Here is a 24058-nt window from a genome sequence, read left to right as displayed (position 1 = left end):
ATATACTTGCCTTTTTCCCCCCTGTGGTTCTGTCAGTTTCTGAGAAAGGAGTGCTAATCATTTCCAACTATGATTGTAGATTTATTATTTCCTTTAGGACCCTTTTTAAAATTAGTTTTACAGTGAACACAGAAGGCTTTATTTCTGTTTTGCCTTCTTTGATTCACATAGTCTTATGATTTTATAATAATTATTTATGGGGTAGCATAGTTATATATATCAAGTCCTAATTTTAGAGTTGCGTATAAATATAATTCTGGTATTGTATGAATACCCAACTTCCACAATGTGGCTAGTACATCTTTTAACAACCTCTCTTTAACATATTATTAAATTTATACTGATTGTATAAAGTATATCAGAAGTAGTATGCATTCCAGAAATACTGCTTTGCATCTGGTTTTATTTTCACTTTAAAAATAGTTGATCTTTAATAAATGTGTTTCTCTTTTCTTTTTCTTTTTCTTTTTCTTTTTTCTTTTTTCTTTTTTCTTTTTTCTTTTTGTGTCTTTTTCTTTTGGTGAGTAATTTTATTCCTTTTATCAAAGCAGCAGCAGTTTTTAACTTTCTTAAAGCTGTATCTTCATTTCCTTATTCTTGAAGCTTATTCACTCAGGTGTAGAAAACTTATGTTAAGGGACAAAAGATAACAAGTCTCTTGTATAATCTGCTAGGCTCTAGAATTAAAGTAAATAGTTCGTCTTTTCTCTATGTTTGAAATGAAATATCTCTCTCTTTTTTTTAGTTTTTTTTCTGGGTTAATCATGTTTTGAAGCTTAATATATAAAGAGACATAATGTATTTTATATTTTCAAGGAAGAAGACAAAGTTCTCTATATGCGTGGGGGTTAACACAATGAATAGGTTCTTTAAAGTACATGGAAAACCTTTTCTGGCTATTGTAGACTAGAGGCTCTGCTATATGTACAATTTGGGGGGCATCCATTGCAACAGACAAGACTGGATTAAGTAAGGAGTCTTAGATAGTCTTGGCTTTACCATTAATTTATTTAACTTGAAGAAAACCATCTTTATCTGTTAAGTGATCAGATCAGATTTAAGGATTTTCAGTTTTATGACATTAAATTATGATTTTTACATCTGAACTACACAAGAAAGTTTTAAAACAAAATTATTAATTTAAAAATAGCAATTAATTTTTAATGCTAAGTTAAGAATGCTAAATTATGCATTATTTTAAAAACTTATTTCTTAAATATTTAGAGTATCCAGTACAAAGTTGGATCTACAGAAAAAATCTGAAGCCCTTGAAAATATTAAGCAAATGCTTACCGAGCAAGAGGAAGAAAAAAAACTCCTTAAACGAGAAATTGAAAATTTAAGTCAAGATGCAAAGATGCAGCACAAGGAATTGAATAACAAAATTCAGACAGCAGCAGCAGAACTACAAAAAGTGAAGATGGAGAAAGAAACTCTAATGACAGAGCTTTCTGCAACAAAAGAGAATTTTTCAAAAGTTTCTGAATCTTTGAAGAACTCTAAAAGTGAATTTGAAAAGGAAAATCAGAAAGGAAAAGCTGCTATATTAGATTTGGTTAGTTGTTTATGTTCACTACGTTAGGTAGAAGTGATTTTTATTTAAAATATACTGGTTTTTCTTCTTAAACCCACTGTTGACTTTTTATCCTACATTTAAGTGATTTTAAATAATTCTTATGAGGAAGGAAAGTGGGATTGCTTAACCTGAGAAAAAGATATTAGTGTTTGTGTGTAAAATTTCCAGAGGCCCAGGAAGCTTTTAGTTGGATATACAGTTTTTCTCTATTGTGTTACAATGGATTTGGGAGAGATAGCTGCCTATTTGTACACAGAGACATTTTCACAGAGAATGTAGCTGCTGGTACAAATGTTATTCACTTGCCTGAAAAAAACCAAAAAGATCAGAAAGACCTTGTTGACTTTTAATTCTGGTACTAGAAACTTTCTAATTTTCTACTGAATATTCTAAGACTCTAGATAATACCGTGTCTTAGAGATACCATAAAACATATTTAAACTATATGAAACAAAAGTCACACAGTTTCAGGAAATGCTTAATGAGGGCTTGTATTCTCAGAAATATTTTATCCCATGGACGCCTGAGTGGCTCAGTTGGTTAAGCATCTTGGTCTTGGCTCAGGTCATGATCCTCGGGATCCTGGGATTGAGCCTCATGTTGGGCTCAGCATGGAGTCAGCTTGAGTTTCTCTCTGTGTGCCCCTCCCCCTACTCATACTCACTCTTTGCTCTCTCTCTCTCTCTAAAATAAATTAATCAACCTTCAAAAAAAAAAGATTTTAACATGGAATAACAGAGTAACAGCAAAAGTAAAATTCTCTTGTTTTAAATATAAAAGTCAGTGAAAGTATTTAGTAGCACAAAAAATACATGATATTTGTATGGTTACTTTTATGTTCCTTTCTGTTTGGAGAATATATTTCCTATCTTTACATCTTTCCTCTTAAGTTGTGATTGTTTTATGTGAATTTATGTGTATATAATATATATGTATACGTAAACATATTTATATGTAATATAAATCACATATTTAGTAATATGTAATTATTCTTTATTTTAACACTTTCTTTTGCAAAAATTTCCTTTCTTCCATTTTTTTAAAAAAAATATATTTATTTATGAGAGACACAGGCAGAGGGAGAAGCAGGCTCCGTGCAGGGAGCCCAATATGGGACTTGATCCCAGGACTCCAAGGATCACGCCCTGGATTGAAGGCAGGTGCTCAACCACTGAGCCAGCCAGGCATCCCTCCTTTCTTCCATTTGGTTGAATATTGTTGTTTTACTTTTATGAGCTTTTTAAAAAATAGCTCCCTGCCCAAATGGGGCTTGAATGCAGTACCCTGAAATCAAGTCACATGTTCTACCAACTGAGCCCAGGTGCCCCTCGTTATCCTACTTTTAAAATAGCATGACACGTTAATTAATTACAATTAATTGTGTGACATAAAAATATGGTTCCTAAAGTGTTGTGCTGGTTGATGATAGAAGCTCTTAACCTTTTTCTGTCCCTCTACTTTACTGCTATAATATTTGGCTGTTGTATAACTGAAATGGATGATTCTATCCCATGTTAAACCATCAGTGATTGTAGTTTATTTCCATGTGTGGATCTTACTAAGCATATAAATCAAACTTCTTAAACTTACTACAAATACTTTCTGTATAATGTAGTTTTCATTTGTTTTTAGGAAAAAACTTGCAAAGAATTAAAGCATCAGCTTCAGGTACAGACAGAGAATACACTTAAGGAACAGAATGAACTGAAGAAGTCACTTGAAAAAGAGAAGCAGGTAAGATTTTTTTCTGTAAATAAAATATGAAGAATAATAAAGTCTATTTTCAAAATAATTTCACACTTAAGCCAAAGGAAGTTTATTTCTCTGAAATGTAATGGATCACAAAAATAGTTTAAAATTGTCATTTATGTTTTATCTACTACTAAAAAGATTTAAGATAGTTTATTTATTTATTTTTTATTTTTTATTATTTTTTTATTTTTTTAAGATAGTTTATAATAAAAGACCCAAAATAAAGGATTATAACTAATAAAGTTAATTGAGTCAACTTACTATAGAATTATAACTAGATAATTTAGATTAAGGAACATTATTATGATTGGGAAAAATACCTTGATAGGCTTTCCATAGAAATAACATTGTAATGGCTCTTTATTTCATGGATGTCTAGGTTTAATGGTATGTTAATGGTTGTATAACAATAGTTTTTTTCTGTGATTAATGCTTTTATTACTATCCATCAAAAATAAGCAAGCAAATGAGTAACTAAATGGGTATAATATATAATTCTTATTCTCTGAAGACCTACCTCTAGCAGTTAGAGTCTAGGAATACAGTTTTTCTAGAGATCTGGTTTGTTAAAGCAGCAAAACCTAGACCTCAGAAGTCTTTTATGTGATTGTAGTCTGGTTGTTGATTTAGAGGAGACCACCTGTGTTTTAGATACCCGTCATCAAGTGGCAAAATTATAGTGGCTTAGTGTCAAGCTCTGAATCCAGATTGTCCAGATTTATATCCTGACTGTGCCATTTGCTAGGTATGTTCTTTTGCCTTGTTTTAGGCAAATTGCTTAATCTCTCTGTACTCCTGTTTCCTCAGCAGTAAAATGGGGCTAATAACAATCTATGCCACAGGATTATTGTAATTTTTAAAAATTCTATTTGAATTCAGTTAACTGAGATACAATGTATTACTCGTTTCAGAGGTAGGGGTCAGTGATTCATTAGTCATATATAACACCCGGTGCTCATTATATCACATGCCCTCCTTAATGTCCATCACTCAGTTACCTATCCCCTCACCTCTTACCCTCTAGCTACTCTGAGTTTTGTTTCCTATGATTAAGAGTCTCTTATGGTTTGTCTCCCTGTCTGATTTTGTCATTTTATTTTTTCCTCTCTTCCCCTATGAACCACTGTTTTGTTTCATAAATTCCACATATGTGTGAGATCATGCAAAAATTGCCTTTTCTGATTGACTTATTTCATTTAGCATAATATCTTCTGGTTCTAACCACATCATTGCAAATGGCAAGATTTCATTTTTTTGATGGCTGAGTAGTATTCCATTGTATATATACCACGCCCTCTTTATCCATTTATCTGTCGATGGACATCTGGGCTCTTTCCATAGTTCGGCTATTGTGGACATTGCTGCTATAAACATTGGGGTGCAGGTGCCCCTTCAGATCACTACATCAATATCTTTGGGGTAAATACCCAGTATGCAATTGCTGGTTCGTAGGGTAGCTCTATTTTTAACTTCTTGAGGAGCCTCCACACTGTTTTCCAGAGTGGCTGCACCAGCATGCATTCCCACCAGCAATGTAAGAGAGTTCCTGTTTCTCTGCATCATCGCCAACATCTGTTGTTTCCTGACTTGTTAATTTTAGCTATTCTGACTAGAATAAGTGGTATCTCATTGTGGTTTTGATTTGTATTTCCCTGATGCCAGGTGATGTAGAGCATTTTCTTATGTGACTGTTGGCCATGTGTACTGCTTCAGAGAAATGTATGTTCATGTTTTCTGCCCATTTCTTGATCTGATTATTTGTTCTTTGGGTGTTGCATTTGATAAGTTCTTTGTAGATTTTGGATACTAGCCCTTTATCTGATGTGTCATTTGCAAATATCTTCTCCCATTCTGTCGGTTGCCTTTTGGTTTTGTTAATTGTTTCCTTTGCTGTGCAAAAAGCTTTTTATCCTGATGAAGTCCCATAAGTTCATTTTTGCCTTTGTTTCTCTTGCCTTTGAAGACATGTCTAGCAAGAAGTTGCTGCAGCTGAGGTCAAAGAAGTTGCTGCCTGTGTTCTTCTCTGGGATTTTTTTTTTTTTTAATTTATGATAGTCACACACAGAGAGAGGCAGAGACATAGGCAGAGGGAGAAGCAGGCTCCATGCACCGGGAGCCCAACGTGGGATTCGATCCCGGGTGTCCAGGATCACGCCCTGGGCCAAAGGCAGGCGCTAAACTGCTGTGCCACCCAGGGATCCCTTCTCTGGGATTTTAATGGATTCCTATCTCCATTCATTTTGAGTCTGTTTTTGTGTATGGTGTGAGGAAATGGTCCAGTTTCTTTCTTCTACATGTAGCTGTCCAGTTTTCCCAGTATCATTCGTTGAAGAGACTTTTTTCCATTGGATTTTCTTTCCTGCTTTGTCAAAGATTAGTTGATCATGGAGTTGAGGGTCTATTTCTGGGTTCTATATTCTGTTCCATTGATCTGTATGTCTGTTTTTGTGCCAGTACCATATTGTTTTGATGATTGCAGCTTTGTAATAGAGCTTGAAGTCCAGAATTATGATGCCACCAGTTTTGGTTTATTTTTCAACAATCCTTTGGCAATTTGGGGTCTTTTCTGGTTCCATATACATTTTGGGATTATTGTTCCATCTCTGTGAAATAATTTGATGGTATTTTGATAGCGATTGCATTGAATGTATAGATTGCTCTAGGTAGCATAGACGTTTTAACAATATTTGTTCTTCTAATCCCTGAGCTTGTAATGTTTTTCCATTTCTTTGTGTCTTCCTCAATTTCTTTCATGAGTGTTCTATAGTTTTCTGAGTACTGATCCTTTACCTCTTTGGTTAGGCTTATTCCTTAGATATCTTATGGTTTGGGGTGCAATTGTAAATGAGATGGACTCCTTAATTTCTCTTTCTTCTGTCTCGTTAGTGTACAGGAATGCAACTGATTTCTGTGCATTGATTTTATATCCTTCCACTTTCCTGAATTCCTGTATGATTTCTAGCAATTTTGGGGTCAAGTCTTTTGTGTTTTCTTTATAGAGTATCATGTCATCTGCAAAGAGTGAGAGTTTGACTTTTTTGTAGATTCAGATGCTTTTTAGTTATTTTTGTTGTCTGATTGCTCAGGCTAGGACTTCTAGTACAGTATTGAACAGCAGCGGTGATAGTGGATATCCCTGATGTGTTCTTGTATTCTTGAAAAGCTGTCAGTTTTTCCCCATTGAAAATGTTACTCACTTTGGGCTTCTTGTGTATGCCTTTTATGATATTGAGATATGTTCACTCTATCTCTACAGTGTGAAGAGTTTTAATTAAGAAAGGATGCTGTACTTTATCAAATGCATTTTCTGCATCTATATGTTGAGAGAATCATACGGTTCTTGTTCTTTCTTTTATTAAACTAAACATTTATTAGTGTATCAGATTGATTGATTTGTGGATGTTGGACCCCCTTGCAGCCCAGGAATAAATCCCAGTTGGTCGTGGTGCATAATCTTTTTAATGAATTGTTGGATCCTATTGGCTAGTATTTTGATGAGAATTTTGGTGTCCATGTTTATCAGGGATATTGGTGTGTGATTCTCCTTTTTGGTGAGGTCTTTGGTTTTGGGATCAAGGTAATGCTGGCATCATAGAAAGAGTTTGGAAGTTTTCCTTTCATTTCTATTTTTTGAAACAGCTTCAGAAAAATAGGTATTGTTTTTAAATATTTTATTTATTTATTCATAAGAGATACAAAGAGAGAGAGGCAGAGACAACAGGCATAGGGAGAAGGAGGCTCTATGCAGTGAGCCTGATACAGGACTCAATCCGGGGACTCCAGGATCACGGCCTGAGCCAAAGGCAGATGCTCAGCCACTGAGCCACCAGGCGTCCCCAGAAGAATAGGTATTAATTCTTCTTTAAATGTTTGGTAGAATTGCCCTGGGAAGCCATCCAGCCCTGGACTCTTGTTTGTTGGGAGATTTTTGATTACTGCTTCAGTTTCCTTGCTGGTTAGGGGTCTGTTCAGATTTTCTATTTCTTTTTGTTTCAGTTTTGGTAATTTGTTTATTTTTTTTAAAGATTTTATTCATTTATTCATGAGAGACACAGAGAGAGAGGGGCAGAGCATAGGCAGAGGGAGAAGCAGGCTCCATGCAGGGAGCCCGATGCGGGATTCAATCCTGGGACTCCAGGATCATGCCCTGAGCCTAAGGCAGACACTCAATCACTGAGCCACCCAGGCATCCTGCAGTTTTGGTAGTTTATACATCTCTAGGAATGCATCCATTTCTTCTGATTGTCTAATTTGTTGGCATATAGTTGCTCATAATATATTCTTATAATTGTATTTCTTTGGTATTGGTTGTGATCTCTCCTCTTTCTTATATGATTTTATTTATTTGGGTCTTTTTTTTTTTTTTTGTAAAGTTTGGTCAGGGGTTTATCAGTTTTATTAATTCTTTCAAAGAACCAGCTTTTAGCTGTATTGATCTGTTCTACTGTTCTTTTGGTTTCTATTTCATTGATTTCTGCTCTAATCTTTGTTATTTCTCTTCTCTTGCTGAGTTTAGGCTTTATTTGGTGTTCTTTCTCCAGCTCTTTTAGGTGTAAGGTTAGGTTGTATATTTGAGAACTTTCTTGTTTTTTGAGAAAGTATGCCATAGGATTAATAAGAGATAAATAGGTTTAAATATTTCAAAGTGCTTGGAACCTTTAACATAACAAAATAAAGGCTCAAATGTTAGTTATCAGTTTATCATTGGTCATCATATTATAATAATCATCATTGTTACACTACCTGACTCCTGTTTTGCACAAAAATATTTTCCTTTGTGTGGGAGATAAGCTGAAGCAACCATATTTAGGAGTGAAACTTTTCAAAATTAACTTTGAATATGGTCAAATGCTCAAGTTAAGTTCATAAGGCAAAATGCATAAAACATGGAAACATGACTTTGGCTGGAAGGGCAGGAGATCATTGTAATTCACTTTGACCATAGTAGAACCTCAATGTGACTTCTGTATGATACCTAATTTTGAGAATTATATCCTAGTAGATTATAAAAACAAGGTAGTAGCACAATATTCCCCAGAGCTCTGAATGAGGAAACTATTACATGGTATAGTTCAGTATCATCAGTCATAGACTAAACATATTTGCCAAAAAAAATTTTTTTTTTTGCCATAGTTGATATGGAGCTATCCGTTTTGATTAATCATGGCTAATAAGCTAAGTTGGCATTTTGAGAATATTCTTGAAAGATAGTAGACATTCCAGAAATCTAAAGATTGATGTCAATATTCCTGTTTTCTACAGTACAAGTTTATACTATTCTGGCTCATTTATATATATTTTTTTATTTTATATATAATATATACCAAATATATACTTACAAGTTAGAAAGGGAGGTAAGGTTAAACACATATTGAAAATTAATCCAGCATGTTATCTAATAGCAAATAGTGTCAATTAGGAAAGCTTCATGAGGGCAGAGATTTTTTTTTGTTTGGTATTTTGATTTACCACTGGTCACCTTTGGCCACCAGGCTTAGTAGTTTCTACCTAGAGTAGTGCTTGGCATTTAGAAGGTCCCCAGTAAACGTGTCTTGATTGAATGATGAATGCTAATAAACAGGTTTTATTTTCTTTTAGACTTCTCATCAGTTGAAGTTGGAACTCAATTCAGTTCAAGGACAAGTTGTACAGGCCCAGAATACTTTAAAACAAAAGGAAAAAGAAGAACAACAACTTCAGGGGACCATAAATGAGCTGAAGCAATTGACTGAACAGAAGAAAAAGCAAATTGAAGCACTCCAAGGAGAAGTTAAAACTGCTATTTCACAGAAGGTAGTAATACGATATTTGTTTACTTTTTATGGGAAGAAAATCTTTGCAGTTCATAATATAACAGATGAGTTGCAGCAAAGAAAAATTTATATATGTTCAAAATTTTTCTAAGTAATTTTTCTAAGTATTTTTTAATGTATAAAAGCTCTTAATTATGTAATTAAGTATGTAAGTCTGGATTTCCATTCACTAGAACCATGTTTTTAGATAATCTTTATTTCAAATTAATCATCTGATATAAAATTACCTTTTTTTTTTTATTATTCATGAGAGACATAGAGAGTGAGAGAGAGGCAGAGACACAGGCAGAGGGAGAAGCAGGCTCCACACAGGGAGCCCAATGTGGACTCGATCCCAATCTCCAGGATCCCACCCTGGGCTGAAGGTGGTGCTGAGCCACCGGGGCTGCCCTAAAATTACCTTTTTATGTAATAATATAATTAACACTTAATGTTATGGAAATAATTTATATAATATTTCTAGTGCATTAGAAAATTTTAAAGGAATTTAAAAATTATCCTTATTAAGGGAAGATAATCAAGAACAAAACCCATAAAATGGTACATATTAAAAAAATTCAGGAGTGTAGGTTTTATGTGGTTAAAATTGTTTGATATTTCAAGTTGCATCTTATTGGTTTTCATTTCTCAACTATTCTAATTTATTATTGAGCATCTATTTTTTATTCTTAAATATATTTTAGTACTTGTCTGTACCAAGAGTTGACAAGATAGATTGTACTTAATAGTTGAACAAAAATAACTTTTCATTACTGTTGGTATGTGCTTGCCAGTTGGTCAATGGAGAAGAGAGAAGTGAAGTCTTTTCTTCTTCTTTTTAAAGATTTATTTATTTATTAGAGAGAATATATGAGCAAGAGCAGGGGAGAGAAATGGTGGGGATGAGTAGAGGGAAGGAATCTCAAGCAGACTCCGCACTGAGCATGGAGCCTGATGTGGGCTCCATCTCACAACCTTGTCTCACATGCAACCCTGAGATCATGACCTGAGCTGAAATCAAGAGTTGGATGTATAACCAACCGACAGAGTCACCCAGGCGCCCTGAGAAGTGAAATCTCTCTTATGTAGAACAAACAAAATATGTCCTGTCATTAAGAGTGGGCTATCACATTATGAGAGGAAAAAAAATTAACCTTGCAAATAGGTATTTTATGTTGACAACTGTCAATTATTTCTATTTCTCTTTACAAAAGAGTAATTTTCTAATAACACAAACAATAGTAGACAAATTTGCCTGTGCATTTTTGGTGTTATATATAATCATAAGTCAGGATATAATTATCACAATACATTTATTGTATGCTTTGGTATCTTGAGTTAATTCTTTTCCCCCAATCTATTAATATCATATTTATGTATTCCCTAGATCTTCATTTTTATAGCATACCTTCATGAATTAAAAAAAAATAAAACCCAGCTATTTTTAGCACATTTTCTTAAATTATTAGTTACAATATGATTTCTTTTAGATTTATGATTAATGTATATTGCCTATACTTTGCATGGCTTTACTAGATTACACCTTAAGAATTATGAGAGCTTAAAAAAAAGAATCATTTAAAGGAAATGCTTTTATTGGTAGATGTCATAGTTTGGATTGCTATAACAAAAATACCATAGACTTGGTGGTGTAAGCAGTGTGTTTATTTCTCACAATTTTGTAGGCTGGGAAGTCAAATATAATGACACTGGCATGTCTGGTGTCTGGTGAAGACCCATTTCTTGGTTTGTAGACAGATACTTTCTTGCTGTATCTTCATATGGCTGAAAGAGAGATAATCTTTCTTGTGTTTCTTTTTGTAAGGACACTAATCCCTAATCACTAATTCATGAGGGCTGTACTCCCATGACCTGATGACCTCCTAAAGGTCACAGTTCCAAATAACCATCACATTGTAGATCTGGACTTCTTCAACATGAACTTTTTTTGGGGAGACACAAACATTCAGCCATGGCTATATTAGTTTCTGTTAGTGTATGGATGCTAAAATAAGCACACTTTTTAACTTTGGGATAGATGGTGGATGGCATTTTGGGGAATGTTGGGTTGATAGTCAATGTAAATTAGACTTTGAATTTAGAGTAACTAGAGAATCATTGAAAGGCAAGTATAATTTGGTTTTGTTGGGGAGCTGTGTAGCATGGAAAGAAGGATAAATTTTGGAGTTAGGCAAGATCTGAATTTAAATTTTGTGTGACACACATTAGATTTATGGTCATAAGGAAGTGAATCATCTTTCTGGGCTAAATAAAATGGAGTTATAGAGTTGTTGTAAAGATTAAGAAAACATATTTAAAATATGCAGGACTGTCCCCAGTGCAGTATGTAAGCAAAATAGTTTGCTATTACATGGAAGTATGTCGGTGTGCATGATTGACTATGCAGTGATGGTCTGTGACAAAGTTACAACTGTCCCACAATGCAATAGAAAAAAAAAAAAACAGTGTTTAAATGGATCTAGATATGTATGTGTATGCACTTATGTAATCCACACACACAAACCCACACACATATTTTGGATATATATGATTGTTTGGGAGCCACTGATCAAGGATCCTGTAAGTAGGATCCTGCAAATAAGTCAAGGCCCCTATACTAAATTTATTTGAAATCTATTGTGGGAATACAGAATGAATAGGATAGCACCCTTAACTCTCAAGTAGCTTATAATTTAATAAGGAAGTAGGTATGTAAGGGAAAAACTAATGTATAAAGGAGAATGAAACAAACTTAAACAGAAATATGAGAAAAATTAGAACTTAATGGAAATTTTGACTGGCTTTCTAGGGAGCTAGCATTTTAACTGGGCCTTTGGAGATGATTATAATTTTAAAACATTAAAAAAGAGGAAATTAGATATTTCAAGGAGCTAAACAATATTAGCAATGTTTGTAAGACTTAGAAAATGTCATTAAAGAACATTAGCTTTTGGAGTACATGGTAAATGGAGAAGTGAGGGGAGGGATAAGGCAATAGAATTGGATGAAATCAGATCACAGTAGATGATATATAGTCATTTCCACTTTAAAATTTTAATATTGGAGGATTAATAAAGATTTTTAAGAAGGATGGAATGTGATCAGATCAATTTTAGAGCAAAAACTGGTCAGTTTGTGAAGGGTAAATTGTAAATGACTGACCTTCCTGTATTCTCCTTTGGAAGTTTGGGTTTACTTCTATTAAAGCAACTGTCAAACTGTTTAATTGATGTCTTTTTTTCTTTAATTTCCCACTAATATTTCTGAGTTCCTTAGGGTCAGAGAACTGTGTCTTTTGACAAATAAACCATCAATAATTATTTGAATGAATGAATGAATGAGTTTGTCAGAGTAAGGATAATGATAGCCCAAATATGAGCCCAAAAGGGCCTTTAATTAAAGGTTGTCACTGAGATTTTGCAGAGGGCTTAGTTGAAAGCCATGAAGATTAGATTAAAGAGAAAGAAAACTAGATTTGTGGGGGAAAAGTGTTAAAGCAAAGAAGTAGTATTCTATAAAAGAAAATGTGTAATAGCAATATAGTTCTCAAGATGAAAAAAGAGTCCAGGAATTATTCATCATAAAGAATCTAAGTTGGAAGAAGTGGAAAGGAGGTGACATGGGATTCTATGAGATAACATATAGGGAGATCAAACCCCCTTTCCTCCATAGGCATTAGCACCACCTCCTGTCAGTCGGCCTCCTAGCTCTCTTGAATCCATTCTCTTTTCTTATTTCCCATGACCACAATCTTAGTCCAGGCTATTTTGTTCTCTATCCAGGCTATTAGAATAGCTTATTAATAGTCATCCCAGGCTTTTCCACCTCCAATCTATTTGTCATTTATTCATTTAAGAAATATTACTAGGCACCTATTTTATACCATGGCACAATTCTGGGTGTTGGAGATACAGCCATGAACAGACAAGGAAACTGTTTTCATGGAGCTTACACTTTTTGGGGAAGAAACTAAAGCGGGTGATATGAAAGACAGTGATGGGACAGAGTCCTACTAAAGACTGTGTGATCAAAGAAGAAATCAAATCTGAAGAGATTTGAGCTGATACATGAAAGACAAGAGCTGTGTATACAAAGGTCCAGATGGACAACTAGTGCAGAGACCTTAAGCTAGAGCAAGCTTGGGATTTTCTAAAAATAGAAGACCAACATTGGTTAAATATAGTGGGAGAGTAGAAGAATGATATGAAATGAGCTCAGAGAAGTAGACAGGGGCCAAAGCATATACATGCAAATTTATAGATTATAAGACAATAATAATGATAACTTTGTTCTAAGAATAATTAGAATCAGTTGGAGAATTTTGAGCGGAAAATGGTACAGTCTGACTACAGGGGGATAAAGGAGCAAGCAGAGAAGGCACTGAAAAAGTGTTGGTAGTAGTCCAGACAGTTATAATGATAGCATGAACTGAAGTGTTGTTAGGAGTGAGTAGATGATTTGGGAATATATTTTGGAAGTTGAGTCATCAGAACTTGCTGATTAGATGATGAGAGATGATGGAAAGAAGAATCAACTACATTTGATGATGGAAAGAAGAATAACTACATTTGTGGCTTATATAAGTGCATAGTTGATAATATTTATTGGGGAAAAGTAGCAGCTTTTTGATAAGCAGTGTCAGGATCAAGAGTTCTGCTTAAGATAGATATCTATCACTCATTGAAATGGAGATGTCAGGGAGTACTTGATCATAATGAGGCCAAAGTTTAGGCAGAGAGGTTAGGGCTAGAAACATAATTCAGAAGTCAGTTGTAAATAAATGATATTTAAAGCCATGAGTGTAGTTGAGATCTTCTAGAAAGAGACTATGTATGGAATAAAAGAAGGACAGGGACAGAACCCTGGGGTTCTACAATATTGAGAGACCAAACAAAAGAACTAGTAAAAGATTTTAAGAAGGAATGATCAATAAGATAGGTGCCCTGAAAACAAGCTTGAAAAATGTTTCTAGGAGGGAACATCATTTGCCATTTCAACCTCCCATACAACTGGGAGGTTAAGTAAGATGTGGACAAGGAGATGATGAATATTGAATTTTGGAGCAGGAGGGTCATTGGTCATTGGTTAACAAAAGTTGCATTGAAGTAGTGTTTTTATTTTAAAAGCCAAGTGTTTATTTTCCTAATGTGCACACAAATTTTAAGTATGTCATATTTGTACATATCTCCTGAATCTTAAAAACTAAAGACAAGTTTAGAGAAGTCAGACCTTTGCAAGATTTTCCTTTCCTTCTGCCTTGTTAATAAAGATAATCTGTAAAAATTTCCCAAGTTATTCTGGAATTTCAAGGAGTAGAAATGATAGACTTTAACACAGTAATGACTCTTTTATTTCTTTCATATAGAAATTTCCTTTAGTTCAACCTTAAATTACATCCTCTTCTAAAGCATCTAGCACTGCATCTTCTATCAGAATGTGGTTATTATTCTCAGTCTCCCGACACATTGATATCACCCAGTGAAATACTTTTTTTCTTTACTTAATGCTTTTTTATTTTTTGGTTTTTAAATCGGGACTTGTTAGATTTTGGATTTTGTACATACTTTAAGTTTGTAATAAGTAAGTAAGTTACTCTTGATTAAATAAGAATTTTAGGACCTAAATGCTGTTTACTTTGTTCTCAGGAATCTTCTTAGTTGTGTGGATTTCATTTTATATTTGTAACTGGTTTTCGATATGCATACTGTTCTAAATAACTATTGTGTGTTCCAGACAGAACTTGAGAGTAAACTACAGCAGCAGTCCACACAAGCAGCCCAGGAACTTACAGCAGAGAAAGAAAAAATGTCAGTGTTACAAAATACCTATGAAAAAAGTCAGGATAATCTAAAGCAGCTTCAGTCTGATTTCTATGGGAAGGAATCTGAGCTTCTTGCCACCAGGCAAGATCTTAAGGTATAGTAAAATATATCACAAAAACTCAGTAAGTTGCTTATAGACATTCATTAAATGGTTGATTTGAGCCAGATGGGCAAGGGAATGTTAGTATTTATAGAATGTGATGCTTCTTTTCTGTTATTATTTTTGGAGTAACGTGCCTTTTTTTTTTTTTTTGTAACATGCTTTTTAAAATTTAAATTGTTTTATATTATAAAATGTATAGGTAAATACAGGCATTTAAAAATAACATCTGTAATAATAAAATAATTTGGAAATATGTTAATTACTGCATTATTAGCTTATCTAAAGACCGCTGTCTATGGAAGAAGGTAACTTTTAAAAAGGACTGCTGATGGAAAAATCCAAGGAGTTTTAAAATGTAAACCACTTGTGAAAACGCAAGCATTTTCCTGTTGTTTGTCAGGCAGTATTGACTTTAGTTTTTTATATTGGTCAACTTCTCAAGACTACCAGAAAGTCTAATGATTAAAATTAAGAGATTTAGCTCAAAGTAAACTTAACCCTAATTATCTAAACATATATGGAAACCTTGTTCTTGACAGTACTGTTTTAATCAGTTAAAATATCATGTTAAAATGATTAAAATATCATGTTAAAATGAAGGATATACAAAAAGGATAGTTTTTATGTAGCATTAAGGATGAGTTCTCTAAGATAAATGGAACATTTTTGTTCTCTCCCAGAAGATTCAGCTTAGTTCTCTCTATTTTTTTGTCATGGTGCAGTATTATGCTTTTTGTTTCTTCCCTGTTTAGTTTTTTTTATTTGTTTAATTTAAAGTACATTATTGAAAAATTTTGTTGAAAATCACAGGATATTTATATGTTATATATAAATATAGTATGTCTATATTTTATTATAGGCTGTTATAGGGAAGACTTTATGAGGGAGAAAGGACTTGAACAGATTCTCAAGGATATATAGAATTTGAATATATAGAGTCATGAGGAAGATCATTTCACTTAGGCACATTTGGGAAAACGTGCTGCAGGGGAAATGACCAGAGCCAGGAGGCAGTTACCAGTTGACTACCATGCTATTTTGTGTCTGGTGGTTAAGTTTTAAAAGATTGGGATCAAAAAATCATGAAGTATCTTAGACGCTTAACAGAGATGATTGGACTTTATATTTGAGGGGGGAAATAAAGAGTCTCAGCAGGAATAAAATGAAGAAAATAGTACTTTGGACAACTTAACCTGGAAGAGGTTTATGGACTACTGGATTGGACCTGGATAAACTAGAGGTAGGGAGATTAGTTAAGAGGCTATTATCTTCTTTTCTCCATAAATTCCATTAATGAAGGTATGAATTGATTACACTGGGCTTAAAGTTCAAGAGGAAGGAGCAGAAGAGATGAATGAGAGAGATCGGGTGAAACAGGAGGGCTAAATACAGATAGGCCACAATGGAACCACAGGAATCAGTGGTGACTAATGATTTGACAAAGAAATAGGAAACTTGGGTCAAAGAATTTTCCTCATGCCAAGTTGTTATAAGAAGAAAATACCACCTGACATTTAGAGAGTGTCTCAATTGCTCTGTTTTCTAGTAGTTTTAAATTATTGGTATTTTTTTTCTTTTTAACACTATTAAAAGGCAGGGAAGGTCTGTGGAAGAGTTTGGACTTTACCCTAAAGGCAGGAGGGACCACAGAAAAGATTTGCTTGGATCTGTAGGTTAGGTCAGTGACTGGCTGAGGATAAAGAATGGATTGGGGAGCAACAGGGCTGAGTGTGGAGACTAGAGAGGACACATGGCATAATCCAGGTATGTGTGATGGCAGAAACAGTAAGGATGGAGAATGTAGATGAGTTAGAAGGATGTTTAGCTGATCAAAGAGATGAAGTTTAATAATTGATTATAGAAGTCCTATAGAAATCATACTAATTTTTTTCTCATAGAGCTGTATTATTTACCCAAGAGCATAACCTGGTGACAGGACATAGAGCTCTTAGATCAGTATTCTTTCACTAAGCTAACAGCTCTTTTTATTATGCTTGAAAACTACATTGTATACTAATAATTTTATACATGAAAGAAAAATTCAAAAGATTGAAATGTTTGGACAAAAAGGGAAAGTGGAGGAATAAGGCTACTGAGGAGTTTTTCAACTATTAAGAGACATGGCTAGATCCTCTATTCCAAAGCCTCCTTTTGCAGATGAGGCTAAGACCTGGAGTGCTTTGTGGCAGGCCCAAAGTTGCACAATGACAGACCCATGATTAGATCCCAGTTCTGATTCATAGCCCTTTACTCTTGTTATCATTTCGCTAGGATTTTTAAATATAAAATAGAATATTGCTGAATTCTATTAGTAATGCATCCAAAAAGAGAAGTATCTGAACTACTTAGGAAGTTTAAAAAAAAAAAAAAAAGAATTCCTGGAGAACTTCAGATGATATTTATGGACCAGAATAAGAGATGGTTATCAGCCATTATTTTTCTTTTGCTTCATTGATGTTATATGATCTTGTTGCTTGGAAGTGAGAAAGGGAGAGATTGAGAACTTTGTTACATGACACCTGCCTAAGTCAAGGCTGCCATCTGTGGGCTGACAGTGTACTACTTCAAGACACCAGTAGAATGGAAGACAAGCTGGCCTGATCTATGCCTTTAGCCCCATCTGCTGGATTATTTATGAAATACTTATATGCTTGTTGACTGGATATTTCAAGTTGGCTATGCCCTGTGCTATTCTTTACTGTTGAAGAGAGATAGAAGTGGAATTTAACTTATATTTTGTACCCTGGTAAGTTTAGAATTAAATATAAACCATTAGCCTATACCATTCCTTATGTCATTTAACCAGACATCAAGAAAAAGCAATAACTAGAATTTTAAGTTTTATTTTGAAAGAAGAAAGGGAAAAATTGTTGGGCAGGCAAGAAACAGTAGTTACCACAGAATGCTGCAGAAATTCCTTTTTAACTGCACTGCTATAATGTGATTGTGGTATTCAAGGTCAAGGTTGGTAGTTGATATACTCAGGGATTTGCCTGTTCCAGTGGGAGTAGGGTGGTTAAAGATAGGTCCACAAAACATTGAGTGGGAGAGGGGAGTTCCTTAAAGGAAGAGATGCTGAGCAGATGAAAATAATATGGACTGCAACAAGAAAGATAAAAGGAATATTTAAAAGGCATGGCAGTATATCACTGAATGACAGAGACAAATATTCAGAGATAAGAGCAATATGTCTAGGCATCTTCAGAAAAGAAGAGTGCAGATTTTGAGCTTGATTTTAAAGATTTAGTCACTGGGATTTTGGGAATTTAAAATTCTATTGGATGTCATTTATACCATGGGCAGTTTGGAATTCTTGTGGGCAGAGATTGGGGGTACTGTTAACTTAGTATTTAGCAAGCCTTGGTGTAGTTAGTGTTAGATCAGGACCTCTATTAGTTGATAATAATAATTGCTATAGACTGTATGGGCTAGACTTTGTCAAATTGTATTATTTTTACTTGAAATCACTCTCACCCTTTGTGATACTTATGCCAGTTCCCACATTTACCATGAAGGCTTCTGTAAACACATTCCAGGCAAGGTTCTCTCACACACATTGTTTTTCTGTGCATTTGATGCATAGCAAATGCTCTCCTAGTGTGTATAGGTTCCATTTTACATGCTGGTTCTGTTTTTCAGGTATGGAGTCAGCTTCTTTAAGTCAAGGACTCTCTCTTACCTCCCTGTTTACCTAAGGAGCACACTCAGTTAATGGTTAGCTGCTTGATTAGTAAAGGACTAGTGACTTAGAAACCTTAGGGTTTTTTAGTATTCATTGGAAGCCATTGGAAATTGAAATTTCATTTTTATTAGAAAGACTTCTGAATTGGGTTTATTTGTAAGGAATAAACTTTCTCCTTAAGAAAGCTTGAGAAACTACTTAAATAAGGTCTTCATTTAAAATTTTTTTATCTATTTTTTTTTTCATTGAATAGCCAAGCCTAGCCAGCAGGGATCTTTCCTAGATTTTATCTTCTGCCTCTTTTTCAAAGGAACTGTGTCTACAGAATAAGAAAGATGAACTTCTTCCAGATGGTAGAAGAGCATCTTAGAGTTCCTCTCCTTCCCTGATGATTCTTTACAGTTGCAACTGAGAGTGGCAAGGTTCCTGCCACCATCCATCACCCACTTGTTGCCATAGCTACCCTGAAATGGAACATAATAGATCAGAAAGCTTGCCCTTTCCACCAGCTTTGGCTTCACAAAATATTTCAGCTTTAGAAGAGTCAGTAACTATGGGCATTGTTAACTAACAACACTACTTCTACCATATAGATTGGAAGTTAAGAGGCTGGGCTAATGGCTTTGTCAGAAATAGAGCCCCAGATGTCTGGTTGATTTTCTTTTGGTTCACTTGATCAGGTTGGTAGACGTGAAATACAGTTTTTCTTTTTTTTCCCCAAAAATAAAAAACTTTTTTTTTAAATGTATTAAAGATTTCAGCATGTCAAGGGACATCATAGATCCTGTAAGACATATATGTATATGTAATATAGATGTAGCATTTAAATACATCTCTTTTTAAATTGTTTTTCATGTCTTCCCATTTCTTCTTCTTCTTCTTCTTCTTCTTCTTCTTCTTCTTCTTCTTCTTCTTCTTCTTCTTCTTCTTCCTCTTCCTCTTCCTCTTCCTCTTCCTCCTTCTCTCTCTCCCTCTCTCTCTCCCCCAGCTGCCCTGAGGGTGTTTGATATGATCCCTTCTTATTTGATATTTAATACTTATGGATTATTTCTAAAGGTTTTGGAATTGCTTCAATTTTATTAAGTGTTTTATACTAAAATTGTTTCCTTAGGCAAAAGAGTTGTCTAGTGTTCTTTCTCTTTTGCGTAATCTTACTGAAGGGTATAAGAAGCTATCTTTTTATAGTATTTTGCTTTCTACTGTGCTTATGCTGTTGTATTTCTGTTAAAATTTGCTAAAAACAAAAAGACATATAATAATTTGGGAAAATTGTTTTTAAAAGTCTGTAGAAGAGAAGCTTTCTCTAGCACAGGAGGACTTGATTTCAAACAGAAATCAAATTGGAAACCAAAATAAATTGATTCAAGAACTGAAAACTGCCAAGGCTGCATTGGAGCAGGATTCTGCAAAGAAAGAACAGCAGTTGAAGGAGCAGTGTAAAACACTACAAGATATTCAAAAAGAAAAGGTATTTATTTTATTTTCTGACTAAATCTAGAATCTGAGAGTTGCAGTGGCTTTAGAAATAATCTAGTCAAATCTCTTACCTGATATAGGCATCACCTTTATCTTCAATAGCTCTCCTTAGATGTACTCTAAACCCTTTGTTCCTTTACTTATCAAATGAGGATTAAAAAGAGCTATTTAGTATAGATATTAAATTAGGTAATATGTAATACTATTAACTAGTGCCTTATAAAGATATTGCTAGTAATAATAGTAATAGTGATAACAGCATTAATGAGAGAATAAGAATGGTAGTTTTGGCTAAATTTTGCAGTGTTCTTATTTTGGCTAGATACTATTCATTTTATGGTATTAACAGTATTTAATGCTTATAAAGATCTTACTGTTGTTCACATTGTATAAATAAGGACATAGAGGCAAGTGAAGGTAAGTAGTTTGCTCAAGTTAACTTAAGTAGAAAGGGACAGAGACAGTGTCCTAAATAGTAGCAGTTATTTTCTTACATTGATTTTCAGTTAAGTATTTACTTTAAAATTAGTTTTTAATAAATTATTTTTCTACAGTCACTGAAAGAGAAAGAACTAGCAAATGAAAAATCTAAATTGGCAGAGATAGAGGAAATTAAGTGTAGACAGGAAAAAGAAATTGCTAAATTGAGTGAAGAATTCAAGTCCCACAAGCAAGAAAGCATAAAGGTATGTTAAGATAATCATTTTTCTTTCCTCTGTACTGTATTGTCATTTAAATAAAAAATAAATATGTTACTGAGAACTTACTGTATGCCACACATTGTTTTGTTGTTTTGACAATGCTCTCACCCTTTTGTTGAATAGTGTCTATCTATATGTATATTGAAACTATGTTACTTATGTTTTCAGATTACTGAATAAAGCAGAGTAACTGTACTAGATGAGGAGACTACCTAAAAAATGAAAATAAAATAAAAAAGATATTGATTTAGAAAATCATGCTTATAGATAGTAAACTTAAAAATATGTAAGAGTTTAGAATTAAGATTTTTAGGGAATACTGTTTTTTTATTTGTTTTTCTTCCCTGAAATCTTTTAATAATCTGTCTTGAACATTTTCCCTTTCTATTTTGAACATTTTCACTAGGCTGCCAGTTGAAAAAACTAATTGTCTATAATTTGCTTTGTAAAATGTTTCTAATTTTCTTAGAGAAAGGTTAAATTCTCTCTTGAGCACTCTCATTACCTTTTATGTCTACCAATATACATATTTTGCTTTATAATTTATCACTTTATATCATTATGTTCTTGCACACTGTGACTTCCTTAAAGCAATTAATGTATATAATTCATCTTTATATATATTCTTAAAACCTAACACAGTGTGTGATGCCTAAGATGGTGACCAGTAAACTTGCTAAGTGAAGAATGGGAAAACAGAGAGGTAGAAGTTTTTCACATATTTTAATCAAAACATGCATGTAAAGTTATTACTTGAATTAAAATGGTTGTTGAGCAGAAAGTAAATAATCTTGCATCTTTTTAGCGAATTGCTTAAAATATTGAACTTTAAGAATCTCCTAAGAGATTAAAACTCAAATTATATATATTGTTATGATAACTTGTATAAATATCAGCTATGCTTGGAAATGTTTACCATAAAGGATGATTTATTTTTGGCCTTTTTCAATAGGAGGTAACAAATCTCAAGGATGCCAAACAACTTTTGATTCAGCAGAAATTAGAGCTTCAAGGGAGAGTAGATTCTCTGAAGGCCACCCTTGAACAGGAGAAGAGAAACCAGCAAATGCTAAAAGAGCAGATGAAAAAGGAAGAAGATGAGCTCAAGAAAGAATTTACTGAGAAGGAAGCTAAACTGGTCAGTAAGTTAATGGTGGGAGTGTGTTTTGTAATTGATTTTGTTAAGTCAATCCAGTAAGAGGATTTTTCTCCTTAGAAGTTAGGATTTAAATGCTCTCACCTAGTATTTTAATTTTTGATTGAGAAAGAAGATCTGATTTGTTCAAAGAGCTGATATGTGATTGGAAATATTTTAGTCTGTTATTATATTTTGGTTTATATAAGTGAAAATTCAATTAAACATAATTCAAAAAAATAAAAAGACTTTTAGTGCCAGGAAAACAAATCCACAGCTATGTAGATTGAGGTAAATGGCATGAATGCTAATAACGCTAAACTCATTTGTTTGGTCAAAGTGAAGGTTGATAAGGGAGAACGGAAACTTCAGTTTGGAATTTTGATGACCAAAGTCTACTTTTCCTTCCCTAAATTGTGCATGCCAACATGGGAAGCATCTGGCTTTCCTCTATTGAATTAAGTCCAAATATCCCCACATAACTTGAGTGCTGAATGTTTTAGTTGAAGATTTGCAATTTCAAGTTCACAATGATTTAAAGAATTTGTATTTTTGTTTTGTTTTGTGTTTTTTTTGTTTTGGCAGGTTGATAGAGAAAAAGATGCATGTGGATTTTGAGACTGAAAATGCCGACTTTGTGTCCAGAGCACATTGCTCTCCCTAACTATGTGTTCTTCCCCTGCTCTAGTGAGAAAGGGAAATTCTCAAATTGCTTTATGTTAATTGCTCTTGTAAGAAGCTTGCTGACCATCATTTCAGCATGATGGCCTTTGAACCAGTTCAGAGTCACAGATACTTGTGGAATCAATTTAATTAGTGTAAAATGAAATATATCCTGCCTTCTTTCCTAAATAAGTAATAGTATTTGTGTTGCCAATATTTTAAATTCAGTAGCTAAATAAATTTATTTTGCATTACTTTTGTAATAGGTTTCTTTTCCCTCTGTTATTCTTTTCTCAGCATTCTGAAATAAAAGAAAAAGAAATAGGAATGAAGAAGCATGAAGAAAACGAAGCTAAACTTACCATGCAGATTACAGCATTAAATGAAAACTTAGGCACTGTAAAGAAGGAGTGGCAGTCCAGTCAACGGAGAGTCAGTGAGCTCGAGAAACAGACAGATGACTTACGGGGTGAAATTGCAGTACTGGAAGCTACAGTTCAGAATAATCAGGATGAAAGGAGAGCACTACTAGAAAGGTGATTGATGTCTAGTAAAATTAGTTTGTTTCCATTCTTGGTGATGAAAAGATGGTCTTTTTCCACAATTTTTAAAATGGAAGAATCTTAAGAAAAGTATATATGTCCTGCAGGTGTTTATGTAGCTATTTAGAAACTTAACTCTTAAAACAATCAGGTGGTTGAAATTAATGTATTATATTTGAAATTACTGAAGTAGTTTATCATCTATGTTCTGGAAAGATCTTTATCATTAAAAAAAGTTAATGATGTCTTTGCAATCTGTTCTAGATATCTTAAAGGAGAAGGTGAAATAGAAAAACTTCAAACCAAAGTCCTAGAATTGCAAAGAAAGCTGGATAATACCACTGCAGCGGTGCAGGAACTGGGTAGAGAAAATCAATCCCTTCAAGTAAGTCATCTGGTAATGTGAGGCTGTTTTTCAGACTGGAATGAACTCTTAGTGAAAAGCATATTTTCAATCTTTAAAACAAACAAACAAACTCCTGTATTTAATAAATACTTTTGAATGGTTACTGTCAATACTACCACACAGTAGGTGTTATGGATAGTTAAATAAAAGCAAAAAGAATTTGCCGGAGAGACCCCTGGGATTAGTTAGAAAGCCTTGTCATTCATGAATTTTCAGTACTGGGAAAATTCAGAAACACCAAGGAATAGGTGAGTCACTATGTGTTAAAGAAGCAATGGACTTGGTGCTGAGGAAGGTTGAAAGATTAACATGGATGGGAAATCGCTAAAGATTAGAAATTACCAATGACTTTGAGGACTAAAATTTGATTTACTTTATCTATCTATCTATCTATCTATCTATCTATTT

At 33.8% G+C, this 24058-nt stretch overlaps 1 protein-coding gene across 4 annotated transcripts in view; it reads left to right on the top strand.

The window, feature by feature from the left end:
• The window catches only part of EEA1 (early endosome antigen 1), a 112066-nt gene that overhangs the window by 83440 nt on the left and 4568 nt on the right, over positions 1 to 24058 (top strand). For all 4 annotated transcript variants that reach the window (XM_072773064.1, XM_072773065.1, XM_072773063.1 and 1 more), the window contains 9 exons: positions 1225 to 1555; positions 3209 to 3310; positions 8927 to 9121; positions 14854 to 15036; positions 20010 to 20195; positions 20758 to 20889; positions 21857 to 22042; positions 23000 to 23238; positions 23509 to 23629. In XM_072773064.1, the coding sequence (XP_072629165.1) occupies positions 1225 to 1555; positions 3209 to 3310; positions 8927 to 9121; positions 14854 to 15036; positions 20010 to 20195; positions 20758 to 20889; positions 21857 to 22042; positions 23000 to 23238; positions 23509 to 23629 (1675 nt within the window). The remainder of the gene's footprint in view (positions 1 to 1224; positions 1556 to 3208; positions 3311 to 8926; positions 9122 to 14853; positions 15037 to 20009; positions 20196 to 20757; positions 20890 to 21856; positions 22043 to 22999; positions 23239 to 23508; positions 23630 to 24058) is intronic.

Source organism: Canis lupus, chromosome 13 (genome assembly GCF_048164855.1).
Source record: "Canis lupus baileyi chromosome 13, mCanLup2.hap1, whole genome shotgun sequence".
Lineage (NCBI taxonomy): Eukaryota > Metazoa > Chordata > Mammalia > Carnivora > Canidae > Canis > Canis lupus.
Note: the sequence above shows the minus strand (reverse complement) of the source record. Positions and strands in the feature narration are given on the sequence as shown.